The 15,660-nt window shown below is 36.8% G+C and overlaps 1 protein-coding gene across 4 annotated transcripts in view; it reads left to right on the forward strand.

Annotated features, from left to right (window-relative positions):
- The window catches only part of Arhgap42 (Rho GTPase activating protein 42), a 256,075-nt gene that overhangs the window by 63,553 nt on the left and 176,862 nt on the right, over positions 1-15,660 (forward strand). For all 4 annotated transcript variants that reach the window (XR_013437853.1, XM_078046909.1, XM_078046910.1 and 1 more), the window contains exon 2: positions 4,695-4,790. Coding sequence is in view for 3 of the 4 variants with exons in the window: in XM_078046909.1 (XP_077903035.1) it covers positions 4,695-4,790 (96 nt within the window). In the remaining variant the exon portion in view is untranslated. The remainder of the gene's footprint in view (positions 1-4,694; positions 4,791-15,660) is intronic.

A 15,660-nucleotide genomic window follows, 5' to 3' on the forward strand; every position in this document is an offset into this window, starting at 1 on the left:
AGTGTGCTTCATGTCATTTGTTTTACTTGGCTTTAGTGCTGGGGATTGAACCCAGGGCCTTGTGCATGCTAAGCATGTGCTCTTTCACTGAGCTACATCCCCAGCTCATGTGATTTTTAAATTAATGAAAGATGTTGGGCTTTCTAGTTCAGAATTGCACACTCAGTAGGAGATGGAGCCAAGATGAAAAGCATAAGGTAGAGTCCTCATTTTGTATGATTGAACTGTGTTTCTGCCAGAAAACATAAGTTCTGTATGTTGGTGCTCATCACTACTTTGGCATTTGGAAAATGAGAATATATAGAAAGAAGACCAAGAACCCAGAATACACTTGAAGTTGAAAACATGTTTGTTTGTTTTTTGTTTTTATTTTTGTACCAGAGATTGAACCCAGAGGCACTTTACAACTGAATCATATCCTCAGCCCTTTTCATTTAATTTTTTTTTTAAACTTGATAAAGGACCTTTCTGAGTTGCTGAGGCTGGCTTTGAGCTTGTGATCCTCTTGCCTCAGCCACCTGAACTGCGGAGATTACAGGTGTGCACCACTGTAACTGGCAACATGTATTTTAAACCTCCCCTATTTTGCAATTATCATTTGAACTGGTTGAGAAACATATTCTCTTGTATAATCCTATGTGTCATCTTCAGGACTGTGAGGGGCTCATTCATGCATTCTTGATTTCATCCACTGTTGAAATACAGAATCACCTCTTACACAGACCTACTGAGTAAAAACACCTTCAAAACTTGATTGCTTTGCAGGGCACCTAGAGAAAATTTGAAACTGTGATCAACAGACTGTTTTCCAGAGTAATTTCCAGGGTTATCTAAAGTCTACCAGACCACTTTCGTGACAACTTTCACTTTTCTGAGATGTTTAAAATGGAAATAGCCAACATGTCTTGAGTGCTTCCTGGGTGTCAGGCAGTGTTCTACCTGCTTACTCTGTATTAACTCACTCCTCACAATGGCCCAAGAGGTGGATTCTGTTCCACTCAACAGATGCAGATACTGAGAGGTTTTGGAACTTAATCATGCCACTGGTTGCTGATACAATCAGGGTTCTGCCTCCTGAGCTCATACTCTAGTCCCATGATTATATTGAAAGGGTAGCTTGTAAGTGAGCTACTCTGTTCCTGTTTGGGGATAGGATTTATTATAGTGTGATCAGAGGGTCTTTGTAAAAGGACAGAGCTACATACTTTTCTCAGTTGAGGAGGCCCTATCCAGTAAAAAATAGTCTAGGAAGAAATGAGGGATTATGTCAGGAATTCACTAAAGAAAGAATGTCCAAATAGCTCATTTGAGTTTGAGGCCGGCTCAGGGCTCAGAAAGACTCCTGGTGGTGACCAGGGGAGAAAGAAGGAAGGGTATTCATCATAGGATCTCTGTATATTTTATCTGCCTTTGTACTCCTGCCTCAACTCTGCTGTAGGAATTGTATCTGTAGCCTCAAACCCAGTAGAGCATAGGCCTTCTTTATATTGTACAAGTAAAAATAAAGTGATGTATGGAAAATTACTCAGCATTAAAGAAGAATGAAATTATGGCATTTGCCAGGAAGTGGATGGAGTTGGGGAATACCATGCTAAGTGAAAGCCAGTCCCTAAAACCAAAGGCCAAATGCTTTCTTTAATATGTGGATGCTAATTCACAACATGAGGTGGGCTCTAGAGAAGAATAGAGTTACCTCAGATGAAGAAGAGGGAGGGTGGGGAGGGGATGTGGGGATAGGAAGGATAGTAGAATGAAACAGACTTTATGTATATATGTGACTGCATGACACAGTTATGTTGTGATTATACAACATGTACACACAGAAAAATGAGAAATATCTATGATATATCAGAGTGCATAAATGCAGTTTGCTATCATGTATAACTAATTAAAACAAATAAAAAATTAAAAAATAAATGATGTTAAATAGAGCACTTTCCCCCAGTCTCAGAGTATTCACATATAGCTTGGATTAAAATTTCCTAGGGATAGCTTTCTTTCTTTGTCTTCTCATAGTATTGGATATTGGTATTATGATTTCTCTGTCCTTAGAGCAGTATACTGTGTCACATAAATGCACACTTTTGCACAGTGCCTTTCTTTGAAAGCCCAGTCAACTTTTCTACCTATGTGAGCTGGACTGAAGGATAATGACTGATGCCATTCATTGAGTTTCCTAGTATGTAGCAGCAAATACTTCATTCAGTCTTCCTAACAGGCCTGCAAGGTAAGTATTCATTCTCTGTTGTATAGATAAGAAAAATGACCTCAGGAAGGATGAGTGATTGTCCAAGGCCTTGCAGCTAATTGGTGAAGTCTAGTTCTGAAAAAGCCCTTGTTTTTCTCATTGACTAATTATTCACTAAGGAGGCTCTCTTCATCTTTCTTCTTGAAAGTCTAAAGCAGACCTGCTCTCTTGAATTGAAAGTACCTCTCATGTAGAATGCATAGCTGATGCCAGAGTTTTACCTCTTTTGTAAGAGGAGGTATTACTTTGCCAGTAGCTTCCTTTCTACGGCCTGATACATTTTTTAAAGCAAAAAACAATCAAAAAAACCCCAAACTCTCCAGTACACCCAATGCCTGCTTGAAACAAACAAATTAGCAAAAACAAAGCACAAGCAGGCGTGCATGCATACACACACACACACACACACACACACACACAACACACACACAAACACAAATAAAACCAACCAGCCTCTGAAGCTTGAGGGCCTTTGGTCTTCACAGTTGCCCTTGGAGGGCATGTTGATGGGTCCTTGGATCACAGTGGTGCAAAAGTTAATCTTCCTGTTCAGAGACCTGTTAACTCTTTTAAGTGCCGACTTTCAGGTCCTTGGACTGTCACATTAAGTCCTGAGGCGTGGGGCCTCAAGGGTTCTGTGAAGGAAAAAATTATTCTGGCACTTGTTAGAATGTCAAGGAAGAACTTTATTCAAGACTATCACAATAGGCGTCAAGACTTTTAACAATAGACAAGAGAGATTGGGCTCAAATCCAAATACAGCAAAAACAAGTGGGGATTTATAGCCCCTTTAGAGCAGGTGTGTGTGTGGGGGGAGTTTGTAGATAAAAAAATGACCTAGAAGAGACATCAAGGGTAAGGGTGGTTCTAGCTGAATCAAGTCTTAGCAAAGGATTATACATCAAAGATGGGGGCTGAGGAATTAGAGCAGATATTGAAGGGGATTCTCTATAAACTAACTTAGCAGGACTCTTGCAGTGGGCTATGTCGACCCAGTAAGGATGGAAACCTTGGTGGAGGCCTACTGGAAGAGAGCTCAGATAGGTGTGACCAAAACTGATCAAGGAAGGTGTCTTTATCAGTTCCTATTGCCTGTGTTAAATACAAGGGTTCAGGTATTGAACTTGAACTCATGCAAGAAGGCTGCTATTAAGTGAAGTATAGAGTGAATTCTAGAAAAAATACATTTTATTACTGGTGTAGACATCTTTGACAGGGTAAGCATAAAAGATCTGAATAGTTCTGAGAAACGTGACCCTTAAAGTTTCTCTGTCGCACAGGATGTTTGTTATTTTTAATTTTCTTAACAAATTTAAATATTGCTTATTAAGTGCCAGGCACTGTTCTAAATCCTTTGCAATGATTATTTCATTTAATCCTGAAAACTGTCCTATGAGTTGGTTATGCCATTGTTACTCTGTTTTTGTGCAGAATGGAACAAAGGCCTATAAGAATAAACTAATTTGCCAAGGTTACAGACCAAGCAAATGTATGTAGGGGTGGTGGATTTCAACACAGGCAGCCTGGCTCCAGACTGGGCTGTGTATTCTGAATCACCCCACTGGGGTACATCCTAGGCTGTTGGCCTTTCATGGATTATGTCTTACTTTTCCGGGCTTTTCTTTTTTCTGCCTAGGAATAAAGAGTTCTTTTTGTGAGTTGTGGTAGACTCTGCGTCTTGTTGGAGAGTCAGGAGAGTGTGTTTAGCTTGAGTCTCTGTAAATCACAAAGGTATTTGTAAATAAACTTCCTGGGCACCTTTCACCTTCTAGATTTAGCTAGTAGTTTATTGGTTAAAAACATATTTCCTACCTTCCCCACAGTCTGTACAGCATATCATTAGTGATTCTTTCTAATCAACATTTGGCTTTTTTTTGCTGACAACCTCAGTGACATTCCTTTTTTTTTTTTTCATAAATAGTCCATTTATAATGATGGCTAATTCCTTGATTTGATAAATTGGCTTCCATAAAATATACTTCTGGCACCAAAACTCTTTTTAAAGAGGCAAATCCTCTTTGAGCTGGGTAGATCCAGTTTCTAAAATGTTTGTTTAGTTGTGTCTTTAATTTAGCTTAAGTTTGCCAAACTAGTTTTTAATTAGGTTAGTTAATTTAACTGTTTTTTTCCTCATTGTAGGGATTGACCTTGGGGTGCTTTACCATCCTTAGTCTTTTTTTTTTTATTTTGAGACAGCCGCTTACTAAGTTGCTGAGAATCTCACTAAGTTGCTTAGGCTAGATATGAACTTGTGATCCTTCTGACTCAGTATCCCAAGTTGCTGGGATTATAGGCATACACCACTGTACCTGGCACCAAACTGGTATTTTAAAAGCCTTGGTTGATATGATACTAGGATCAAAGTTACATGATAGTACATGTGGAAACTCTTCAGTATTCCATAGTTCCTCACCTTATCACCTTTTTTCATGTATTTTAATTGCAGATCTGTCTATGGCAGTACAGAAATTTTCCCAGTCACTACAAGACTTCCAGTTTGAATGTATTGGTGATGCTGAAACAGATGATGAAATTAGTATTGGTGAGTACTACCATTCCTCAGTATCCTAAGTTATGATTTTAAAAGTCTTATTTATTTCATTGAGCTCCAACGAATCCACACACCTAAATAATAAACATCTTTAAAACTCTAAGGGTGATTTTGAGCAGGGGGGTTGTGGAAAAATATTATAAATTGTTTTTCAATTTAAAGACTGTTTTTTCCCACAAGGAAATTACTTTATCAGCCTATAACCTAGGTCAACCCTCTTGAGAAAATCTGGATAACAATGTTTGTCTTTGCCTCAAAGTAAGTCATTAATTCAACCAAACATGTATTGGGCATCTACTATTAAATATGCTTGGTACAGGTTTTAAGAGTAATCTTACTTTTTTTTTTCTTAATACGGATTTCCTTTTTAACTTGAGCATTTGTTTGTAAAGAAAACAAATCATGTTTAATTAGTGATGATGTATTAAACTGGTTTCTGGCAGGACACAGAACATAACTGCAGATTAGGAGACTTGAGCCCTAGTCTGATTTTGCCACAGTCATTTAGCAATCCTACCCTAGAGAAGGCATACTCCTTTTGAATCTCACAGATTCATTTCCTATAAAAGCAGAGGTTCAGTTATGTGATCTTGAAACTTTTATCTATATGTGAGTTTTTGTTGTTTGAAGATGAGGTTCATGTAGCATTCTTTGCCCATCTTTTAAAGATTGCTACTTACCAGTTTATGCATGTAGGTCCTCTTATAGGCTGGATTAGAGATGTGGTTCATAATTAAAAGAATGTCCCAAATATATGTGGAGATTTTAGAGAATAATACCAAGTGTGCCCACTTTCCAAGTTATAAAAATACAAATTACAAGTACTTAGAACAGTTATTTTCACACTTTAACGTGTACATGAAACACCTGGAGAGCTTATTAAATGCAGATTCGATTCAATAAACGCTGGGTGGAAGGTGTCTGTATTTCTTTTTTTGTTTGTTTGTTTGTTTTGCAGTACTGGGGATTAAACCTGAGCCTCAGGCATGCTAGGGAAGCACTCTACTTTTCATCTGTATCCCCACAGTTCTGTATTGCTAATAGACTTTTGGGTGATGTCAGTGCTGCTGGTGCCTGGATCATACTTGAATAGCACACCCTCCAGACAGACCTCCCCACAATCAGATTCCTCTCCTTCCTATGACCTTTATTTTTTTTTTCCTGTACTTTTACCAGTTATGTCTGTGTTTCCAAACAATGTGTTTTATTAGTTTTAAAAATCTTGGTAGCAAGTCCAAAATTTGCTCTGAAAAGAAAGAAGTACAAAAGTCCTACAAAAGAAGGGCTGTCAGGAGAAGATGAGCTGCATGAGTTTCACCAAGGCATTAGCTTGCTTATATTCCCAAGAATTCTCCTGGAAAAAATCACTTGGCAGAGTGCACAGTCCTTGGAGAAGCAGTTTCTACATGTGGAATTTACATCAGATGTACATGATTAAGTACAAGTTGGTGGTCTTTCTGCCAGTGATGACTTTATCTGCTCATTCCTCTGTGACTGTGAGTTATTCTGAAGGTCTGTAGAGGTGGCTGGTCTCTGGGATCATGGGTAGCTACTTCTACCTCAGTCTGGAATTAAAAGTGGCCCAGACTTACCTGGTAGGGAGTCTCCAGGAAAAGGGGAGAGCCCTGCCACATGATCCTTAAGCTGAATGACGATTTTGTCTCCACAGGATGCTTGGGGAAGACCAGTGTTAGTGATCATGCACCATCAACATTTGGAGCAACAGTGACATTTTGCATGTCCATCTCTGTCTCTGCTGGGGATCTAACTCAGGGCCTGGTATATGCTAAGCATTAGCTCTGCCACTGAACTACAAACCCAATCCTTGATTGTCGATTTTTGATATTTGTGACATAATTATCTAGTCCCCAACATAGATGGATAAAAGCCTTGATATATTGATAAGAGAATAATACACTAACATTATTATTTTAAAAAAATGCAAGATTCATATAACAATAATTTTTTTTTAGTTGCAAAACTAAAGTCCACGATGTTTGAGGCCAGATCTATTTCTTTTTTAAGCTGTTTAAACTTTAGCAGTTAACCTAACCTAAGTTACTCATCATAGAACTTAAGTTACTTTGTTGAATAAATGATATAATTTTCAGTACAAACTTTAATTTTTTCCACATTATATGCATATTTGTCTTAATAGAATAAGACATAAAATTATGTGTTTTTTCCTTTGGAAAGAAGATTGTAGCGAATACTTTTGGGTTTTCACAGATATTATTTTTAGTGGTATTTCCTGACTGTATTTCATCAGGTTCATACATAAGAATTTATGAAATAATCTCTGGAGTACATCCAGATTGCTTCTGGTTGATCTCCTACCTGTTATTGTTAAGAGGACAATATATATCTTTATGCATATTCTTTTAATTTCTTTCAAGCATCTTACTAAAATCTCTCTTGAAATCACACATGTCTGTAGCCATTGCAGAGGATGGGTTTTTAGTCACTCTTCTCTTTGGTATTCTAGGCAGATGTCAGGTGATTTTCCTGGGTTGCGATGATCTTGTGGTGGTCTATTTGATTCTTTCCACTTTGGCTAAATGAACAGTTGTTGTGCAAGTGTTTCAGGTTAGTTTTGAAAGGTCTGGATGGATCAGAAAGCTTCCTATAGGCAATTAATATTAGATTAATTTCTAATGTTTAAGGGCCTCAAGAAGCTAGATGATAGTTTGGAGATCAGATGATGAATAATATACAGGAGTAAAGTTCCTTACTAATTTTAGATCAGGAGGCTTATTTAAGTACTGTGTACTTGAATCTGATTTTAAATACCAAAACTTTGTTAGGAAAACCTAACTCAGAGCTAAGCAATTTAATTAATTAATTTATTTATTTTTGCAGTGCTGAGGAACTGGGGCCTTATGCATGCCTGGCACATTAACATAGGCTGACCTCCACCCTTGGCTACAAACAAAGTGATTTATAAACAAAAATTATTCTTGGAACAACTAATGTGAAAATACAGATATGTTCCTATAACCTAACCATCCAGCATTCTTATTCTTAAACGGAGCCTCTAAATACATTGTATACAGTTTTTTTTTAAAAATTCTATAATAATAAAATAATAGAAGACTCCGAATAATCATTCCCAACATGGGGGAATTATGAAGTTATCCTAGCCTGTTGTTCAAGAACCATGAGCTGGGAGAAATGTTTCACTAATATGTAAGGCTGGTGTGGATGAAGTGCAAGGATTACTCCAGTGTACCATAGTAATCAGCTTCAGTTTTGCATGAGAAGGTATAGAGTTTCAGCTAACTTTACTATAGCTTGTCGAAGTCCCAGTTTCAGCTGTTTCTTTATTCCTCTGATTTAATGAAAGAGGAATGAAGTAAGACAGCTGTGCCTGTTAGCATTGAGTAATATCTAAAACTCTTAGCCAGAGTAGTCTTGAGACTTACAGATGACATAAGTACAAAACTTGATGACTTACAAAAAAGCTCATCTAAGTAAGCCATGTGAGTGCAAAATGACTTGTGAAGTCAGTCTGCTGATGGATATGGTGGTGGTGGGAATAGAAAGGGCAGTGGAAGAACTAGAGGGCTAGTAAGATGCCTATTAAGATAAGATGATTGCTTTCAGTATACTTGCAGTAGAAGGGGATGAAATATAGATTTTGAGTGAAATAACAAAAAGTAGGCGGTATTATTCTATTAGCATAATTCTCTCATTGGTGGAAGTGGAAGCTGTTCTGGAGTCTGTTAGATTTGTAGACCTGTTTCTGAACTGTCAATCTTCCTTGCCTTTTAGACCATATTCTTTTGGCCTTGTGCTTGCTGGTTTTTTTTTTTTTTTTTTGCTTTTGCTTTTTATTTTTTTATGCCAGTGATACATTGCTGGCTAGGAAGGAAGCAAAATGGGACTAGTTGTCCAGAACCCAGTGGGGAATTCCTGTGGCCCTCAGAGCAGGTCTCTTGTTTCCAGGGCTGAAGAGCCAAGCAGGGAGGCATCCTGTCTCTGTTTTTAGCACTCTCTTTTCCATCTGAGAGCACCAAGAGGCCATTGCTTTTCTCTTCTTTAAGCATAAATTAGCTACAGGTGAGGGTTCACTGGCTCCTTTTCATCTTCCCACTGCAGCTCAGGATGAGGGGGAAGCAGCCTGCTGAGTCCATCCAACTTCCCACAGCTGCTCTCACTCCCCATTTTTATACTGCTTTGGATTTTTGAACTGAGAAAAGACCTTAAGCTAGGTCTAGATACTTGGGGTTTGGAAATTGGTGGTAGAGGGGAGAGGGGTGATGAAAAACTGGTATAAGCTTCAATCCTACTCAAATAATATATTTATAGGGATATATTAGATATAAAATGTCCCATTATTAAACTGTAGTTTCACAGTAACATGCATGCCAGTGTGAAAACTCAGTACCTATTTCATCAGTGCTGATACAGATGCATGCATGGGAATTGATAATGTTCCAACACGAATCATGTGCATAGCCTTAAATCTTACTAGTAGGAAACAAAAGGCTACCTATACAGAAAATGAAATTCTATTCTATTGAAAACACTGTTTACAGGGGTTCAGTTCAAACATCTTGAAGTTCAAAGATATTACTGTGAAAGCTTCACATCTTAGTATATTTCTTTGGAATTTATACCTATACCAGAGGCAGAACATGCAACTTACTCTGGGTTGTTCTTGTATTTATAGCCTACAGTTTGAAATCACTATAAGACCAAGTCTAGATTTTTTTTTTAAATCATATATTGTTAGTCAAGCTGAACTCCTGCCAATTAAAATGTTAGTCATTAATATGAGGCAAAGTTTATTCATTCTGTGTAATCTTGGAAACCATTGGAAAGTCCATTTGCCTTTGTGCATAAACAGCTTGGTCAGTGATGTTGTGTGATAGTTAGGGCAACTCTTAGGAAAGTCTTGGACAGTATGAGCTTTGCACTCAAGAGATTAAACATTTACCAAGAAGGAGAGTCAATTTGCTAGTAAATATTTTAGGTGGGGACCTCATTCCTTCAGACACACCTAAACAGAACATTCTTGTGGTAGTGATAGGCAACATACTACCACTTGTCAACTGAGGTTACAGTTCTAAACTCAGCTGAGAAATGAGGCAATCGATTAGGCAATTTGTATCAAAATACATTTTGTGATAATCACCCAGCTATTTCTGACCTAACTCCTATATTCCTCTTCTTGTGTTTACTCTGTTTTGAATGCAAATATGCAGACATAGCAACAACTTAATAGTCATTCATTCGTTCAGTAGTCATTAAGAGTCAAGAGCATGCTGCATTTTAAAAGATAAATTTTGTATGGAAATATATGAACATATGTGTGGGGAAAATGCACAAATGCACAAACATTTAGCCAAATAAATGTACTCACTTTGAGAATGCATCTGTTAGGTGTCTGGAAAAATATATGATTCTGTTTTCCAAATGATAAATAGACTGTAATCCAGGGTGGGAGGTGCAACCAATAGTTTGAGTCTTTTGAAGGAATTCTGATGTAGTGTAGAAATATTTTAAGAAATAATAACTTGTGTTTTAGATTAAAAAATAACTGGTATATTATACATCCAGAATATGCATTTAAAAGATTGTTAATAATTTTAGTTAAAAAGAACTAGTTTCTATTTAAATAAAAACCCAGTTTCTTCTTCAACTGAAGCTAATAAAATTAAACTGCTAACTTATTGAAAAATGCTTCTGTTAAGACTTTCTTCAGAATTTGGTTACAAGCTATAAATATCCATTCAGATTACTCTTAATACTTATGAAGTGATAATCATGACAGAAACGAGAGGTTTATGTGGCCTTGAAACTCTTTTCAGGCATATTTTTGGAAATGGATTTGTAAACCAAAAACAATACCATTATCAACAACAATTGAAGAGATTTGTGCTGTTTTGTTAATTCAAGGAAACAAAGTACCTACTCATGTGGAATTGAAAGAAAATTCATCAGTCCATGCAAACCCTCCTCTTATTCCCCAGTTAAATGTGGCTATATAAATCAGGAAGCCCTCTAGTAAAGTGAAGCATTTCCAAATGCCTAAGTTGTTTACATAAATAACATTTTCTTTTGAACTTGACAGAGGAAGCATACTTTACTTTTAATAGGTCTCTGTTGGACAATAGAATTATTGTTATCCACTTTATTTTTTAACCACCCTTATTTTTGCACCCACACAGAATCCACCCACACATATGAACTGAAACAGCTGGAAAGGTTGCACATTTTAGGTGGCATTCCTTTCTTCCTATGATACTTGAGAAGGATGTTTTTATCATATCATCTAGTATTCTAAAGAGACGATTTAATTAAATGTTAAATGAATTGGTTTTGAAATTTTCAGGCTTTGATGAAAAACAATAATATGAAAACTTGTCATTTTAGAAGCCTGAAAAAAAATTGTCTTTTCACTTATTGGTATACATTTGTTGCCTGAAACTTCTTTTATGATTTTTTTTTTTTTTTTAAAGTAGCTCAGGCTGTTACCACAGAGTGCTCAGGCTATCTCCTCCAGCAAACTATGTGCTGTTTGAGTCAAAAAGTAAATTTTACTCACATTTCTAATCTTGCATACTGCTTTACAGCTTTATTTGTAGCCAAAGCTTAATATTTGTTGAGTGACTAGCCTCCTTGCAAAACCTCCTTAACTTCCTAGGAGGAGATCACTTCAAGGTACATAAATAGAATTTTAGAGTCATATTAAAGAGTAAAGTGAAATATGTACTCATTTAGATATGCCTAGCATGATTCCTTTTAGTATTATAATGGACTGAAGTTTGAGAAATAATTTATACATTTATGCACACACCCAAACACACATGTACACATACATAATTTTCACACATACATTTGAAACATTTGTGAGCTTTCTAGTATTTGTAAATATTAAAATCAATTTCAAACTGGAATTAAATATTTTTTGCTGCTTTTTCATCTGTTCAGTGCTTTCTGACTCCCTGTTATGTTCCAGGCCCCTGTTTTCCTGTTATGTTTCTTCCTGGGACTTGAGGGTAAAAGGTAGCAAAGCTTTTTCCTTCATGGATAAGATGGTAACAGCATCCTTCTTTTAGGATAAAATAACTTTAACAAAAGGCTTATTATTTTAGAATGAGTAGAAAAGGAGTTCAAGAACTTTCATCTATGGTTAGTGATTTTACAATAGCTCAAAAAACAATCTCAACACAGAAGGTTACAGAGTGAAATAAACATGGTGGCCCACTATAAATTGGATATAGTCACATACAGTCGACCCTCATTATTTTCAAATTCTGATATTTTATGAACTCACCTACTCAAATTGATGGGTTACCCCAGATCCATATTCCTACTGCTTTCTTGGATATGTATAGATGTGGGAAAAAGTTGAGTGGCTGACCCATCCAGACGTGACTATATAAAGCCTGGTGCAGTATGGTGGCTGAGATTTACTGAAAAGTAATCAGAGTATAGTTTTTTGCTCTTTTAGAAGACCAATATGCTAAAACAAAAGACATAGGGATTAGAGTCAGAAACCTGCTTTGTAGCTTTCTCTTGCCACTCTTTTGTACCTACCTGTGCTTGCCTGTTTTGTCTGAAAATTCATTCTTCAAATAAGTACTCCAATGCCAGCCAGTACTAAGACACTATCTGTAACTTGGGTAATGTGTATTTTCCTTGGGGAGACCAACCTTAAACAACCGATTCACAGTTGTGTTGAATGCTACAGAAGCAAATTATATTGTATTGTGAGCACATTCAAGACACATCCAGGTTGGGTGAGTGAGAAGTTGAGGGAAGTCCTCTGAGAAAGTGATGTTTAAAGCAGCCATAGAGAGGTGGTAGGTGAAGGGGAAGGAAAGAAGTCATTCCAGATCTAGGGAAGGGATGAGTGCAGCCCTTGAGCTGGAGGGGGACAGCCAAGGGGAAAATGGCATGTTAAGGGGATGGCAGGTAGAAAAAGGCTATTTTAACCTAAAGGCATTGAAAAGTCATTGCAGAACATTGATTAGAGAAGTGGATGATCATATTTGCATTTTCAAAAGGTTAATCTTAAAAATATAAGAAGTCTTTTTAGCCTAAGCTTCCTTAAAATGTTTATTTGGCCATTTCTCTGTGTGCATCACCAAAAGAAAATTGGGTCTAGGCAGCCTGACTTTAAATGTAAGCTGTGGATATTTGTGTTCGTTTTATGCAGTTGCACACAAACCAGAGAACCATAGGTAGAATCTTTCATTTAGTGTATGTATGACTAGATTGGTCTTAGTAAATCAAAATCATACAAATAATTAAACTATAATTTAATTATATAAATAATAATTCATAATTTTTGATTTTTTTCTTTTTGAAATTAAATTATATTTTAGTTTGTGATATATGATGGCAGAATGCAGTTCAATTCATAGTACACATGTAGAGCACGATTTTTCAAGGCACTGGTTATACACAAATTATTTTCACACCATTTGTTTCTTCATACATGTAATGATGTCTAACTCATTCCACCCTCTTTCCTACCCCCATGCCCCTTCCCTTCCTGTCCCTCCCCTTTGTCCTATCTAAAGTTCCTCCATTCCTCCCATAGTACCCCCTCCACCCATCATCAGTATGAGTCAGCATCCTCATATCAAAGAAAACTTTTGGCCTTTGGTTTTGGGGATTGGCTTACTTTCTTAGCATTATATTCTCTAACTCCATCCATTTACCTGCAAATGTCATGATTTTATTCTCTTTTAATGCTAAGTAATGTGCCATTGTGTATGTGTACCACAGTTTCCCTATTCAGTCATCTACTGAAAGGGCATCTAGATTGGTTCCAGTTTAGCTATTGTGAATTGTGCTTCTGTAAACATTGATGTGGCTGTGTCCCTGTACTCTGCTGTTTTTAAGTCCTTTGGGTATAAACTGAGGACTGAGATAACTGGGTCAAATGGTGGTTCCATTCCCAGTTTTCCAAGGAATCTCCATACTAGTTTCCAGATTGGCTGCACCAATTTGCAGCCCCACCAGCAAGGTATGAGTGTGCCTTTTTCCCCACATCCTCATCAACACTTATTGTTGTTTGTTTTCTTGATAGCTGCCATTCTGATTGGAGTGAGATGAAATGTTAGAGTAGTTTTGATTTGCGTTTCTCTAATTGCTAGAGATGTTGAACATTTTTTCACATGTTTGTTGATTGATTGTATGTCCTCTTCTGAGAAGTGTCTGTTCAATTCCTTGGCCCATTTATTGATTGGGTTACTTATTTTTGGTGCTAAGGTTTTTGAGTGCTTTATATATCCTAGAGATCAGTGCTTTATCTGATGTGCTTGTGGTAAAGATGTGCTCCATTCTGTAGGTTCTCTCTTCACCTCACTGATTGTTTCTTTTGCTGAGAAGAAGCTTGTTAGTTTGAATCCAACCCATTTATTGATTCTTGGCTTTAATTCTTATGCTATAGGAGTCTTATTAAGGAAGTTGGGGCCCAATCCAACATGATGGAGATTTGGGCCTACTTTTTCTTCTATTAGGTGCAAAGTCTCTGGTTTAATTCCTAGGTTCTTGATCCACTTTGAGTTGAGTTTTGTGCATAGTGTCAGATAAAGGTTTAGTTTCATTTAGTTACATGTAGATTTTCCAGTTTTCCCAGCACCGTTTGTTGAAGAGGCTATCTTTTCTCCAATATATGTTTTTGGTGGCTTGGTCTCATATGTGATAACTGTAATTATGTGGGTTTATCTCTGTGTCCTCTATTCTGTACCATTGGTCTACAGGTCTATTTTGGTGCCAATATCATGCTGTTTTTGTTACTATTGCTCTGTAATATAGTTTAAGGCCTGGACTAGTAATGTCCAAAGCTTCACTCTTCTTGCTAAGGATTACTTTGGCTATTCTGGGTCTCTTGTTTTTCCAGATGAGTTTCATGATTGCTTTTTCTATTTTTATGAGGAATGTCAGTGGGATTTTGATTGGGATTGCATTGAATCTGTACAGTGCTTTTGGTAGTATGGTATGGACAAGGAGGGAATTTCATGAGGTATTGTTTCTCTTAATGATTACAAATGATGCTTCTGACTTAGCCCTGAGGCTGTGATTTCCTAGAACCCTAAATTTAGCTTATTAGAGTAGGAAGAGAACTTGACAAACATGAAAGCTAATACTCTCATTTTCCATGAGACTTAGAAGTGAAATGATTTTTTGAAGTTATACCAGTACTAAAACCCTGACCACCTGGCTCCTAAGTCATGAATTTGACTCTTGATTTACTTGTTTATTCACTTACCAATCACTTATGTTTTGTGAAGTACTGTGTTGGATTCTGAAGACACATCAGTGCGCAAAACAGATCAAAAAACAAAACATAAAAGCCCTGCCCCCATGGGGTTTGCATTCTTGTCAGAGGAGTTATATGACAAAATATGTAAGTTCATTATATATTCACTTATGTTATGGAGATACAAGAAGAATGAAGATTATTTAAATTTTGTTCTAAAAATTTAATATGTAGATATTTGTTATTTCAAGAGAGTAGTGTTATGGCAAACTATCCATAAAATGAACCTTGCTTTATCTGCCATTCCCTGTGTTAGCAAATTTACATGACTCCATAGATATTGATCCAATTCCAGGAATAAAACCATTTGGTGCAAAAGCAGTAAATGTTTTCGAGTCATATAGGCTGTACTGTACAAGCACTAGATTTCTTCAGAAGCATTTAGAATGTTGGAGTATTTCTCCGCTTCTCTGTGTGCCCTCCTATTCTGGATCATCTTCTCTTTTCTCTGGTTCAGTCTTACTGCATGTTCATTTTCATTGTTTTGATCATTGCAATACTGAAGAAAACTTCGATGTAATATCCTCTAAGCTGGAGAATAAGAACCAGAGAACATTATAGAGGGCTTTGTTCTATAGT

Source organism: Ictidomys tridecemlineatus, chromosome 4, assembly GCF_052094955.1.
Source record: "Ictidomys tridecemlineatus isolate mIctTri1 chromosome 4, mIctTri1.hap1, whole genome shotgun sequence".
NCBI lineage: Eukaryota > Metazoa > Chordata > Mammalia > Rodentia > Sciuridae > Ictidomys > Ictidomys tridecemlineatus.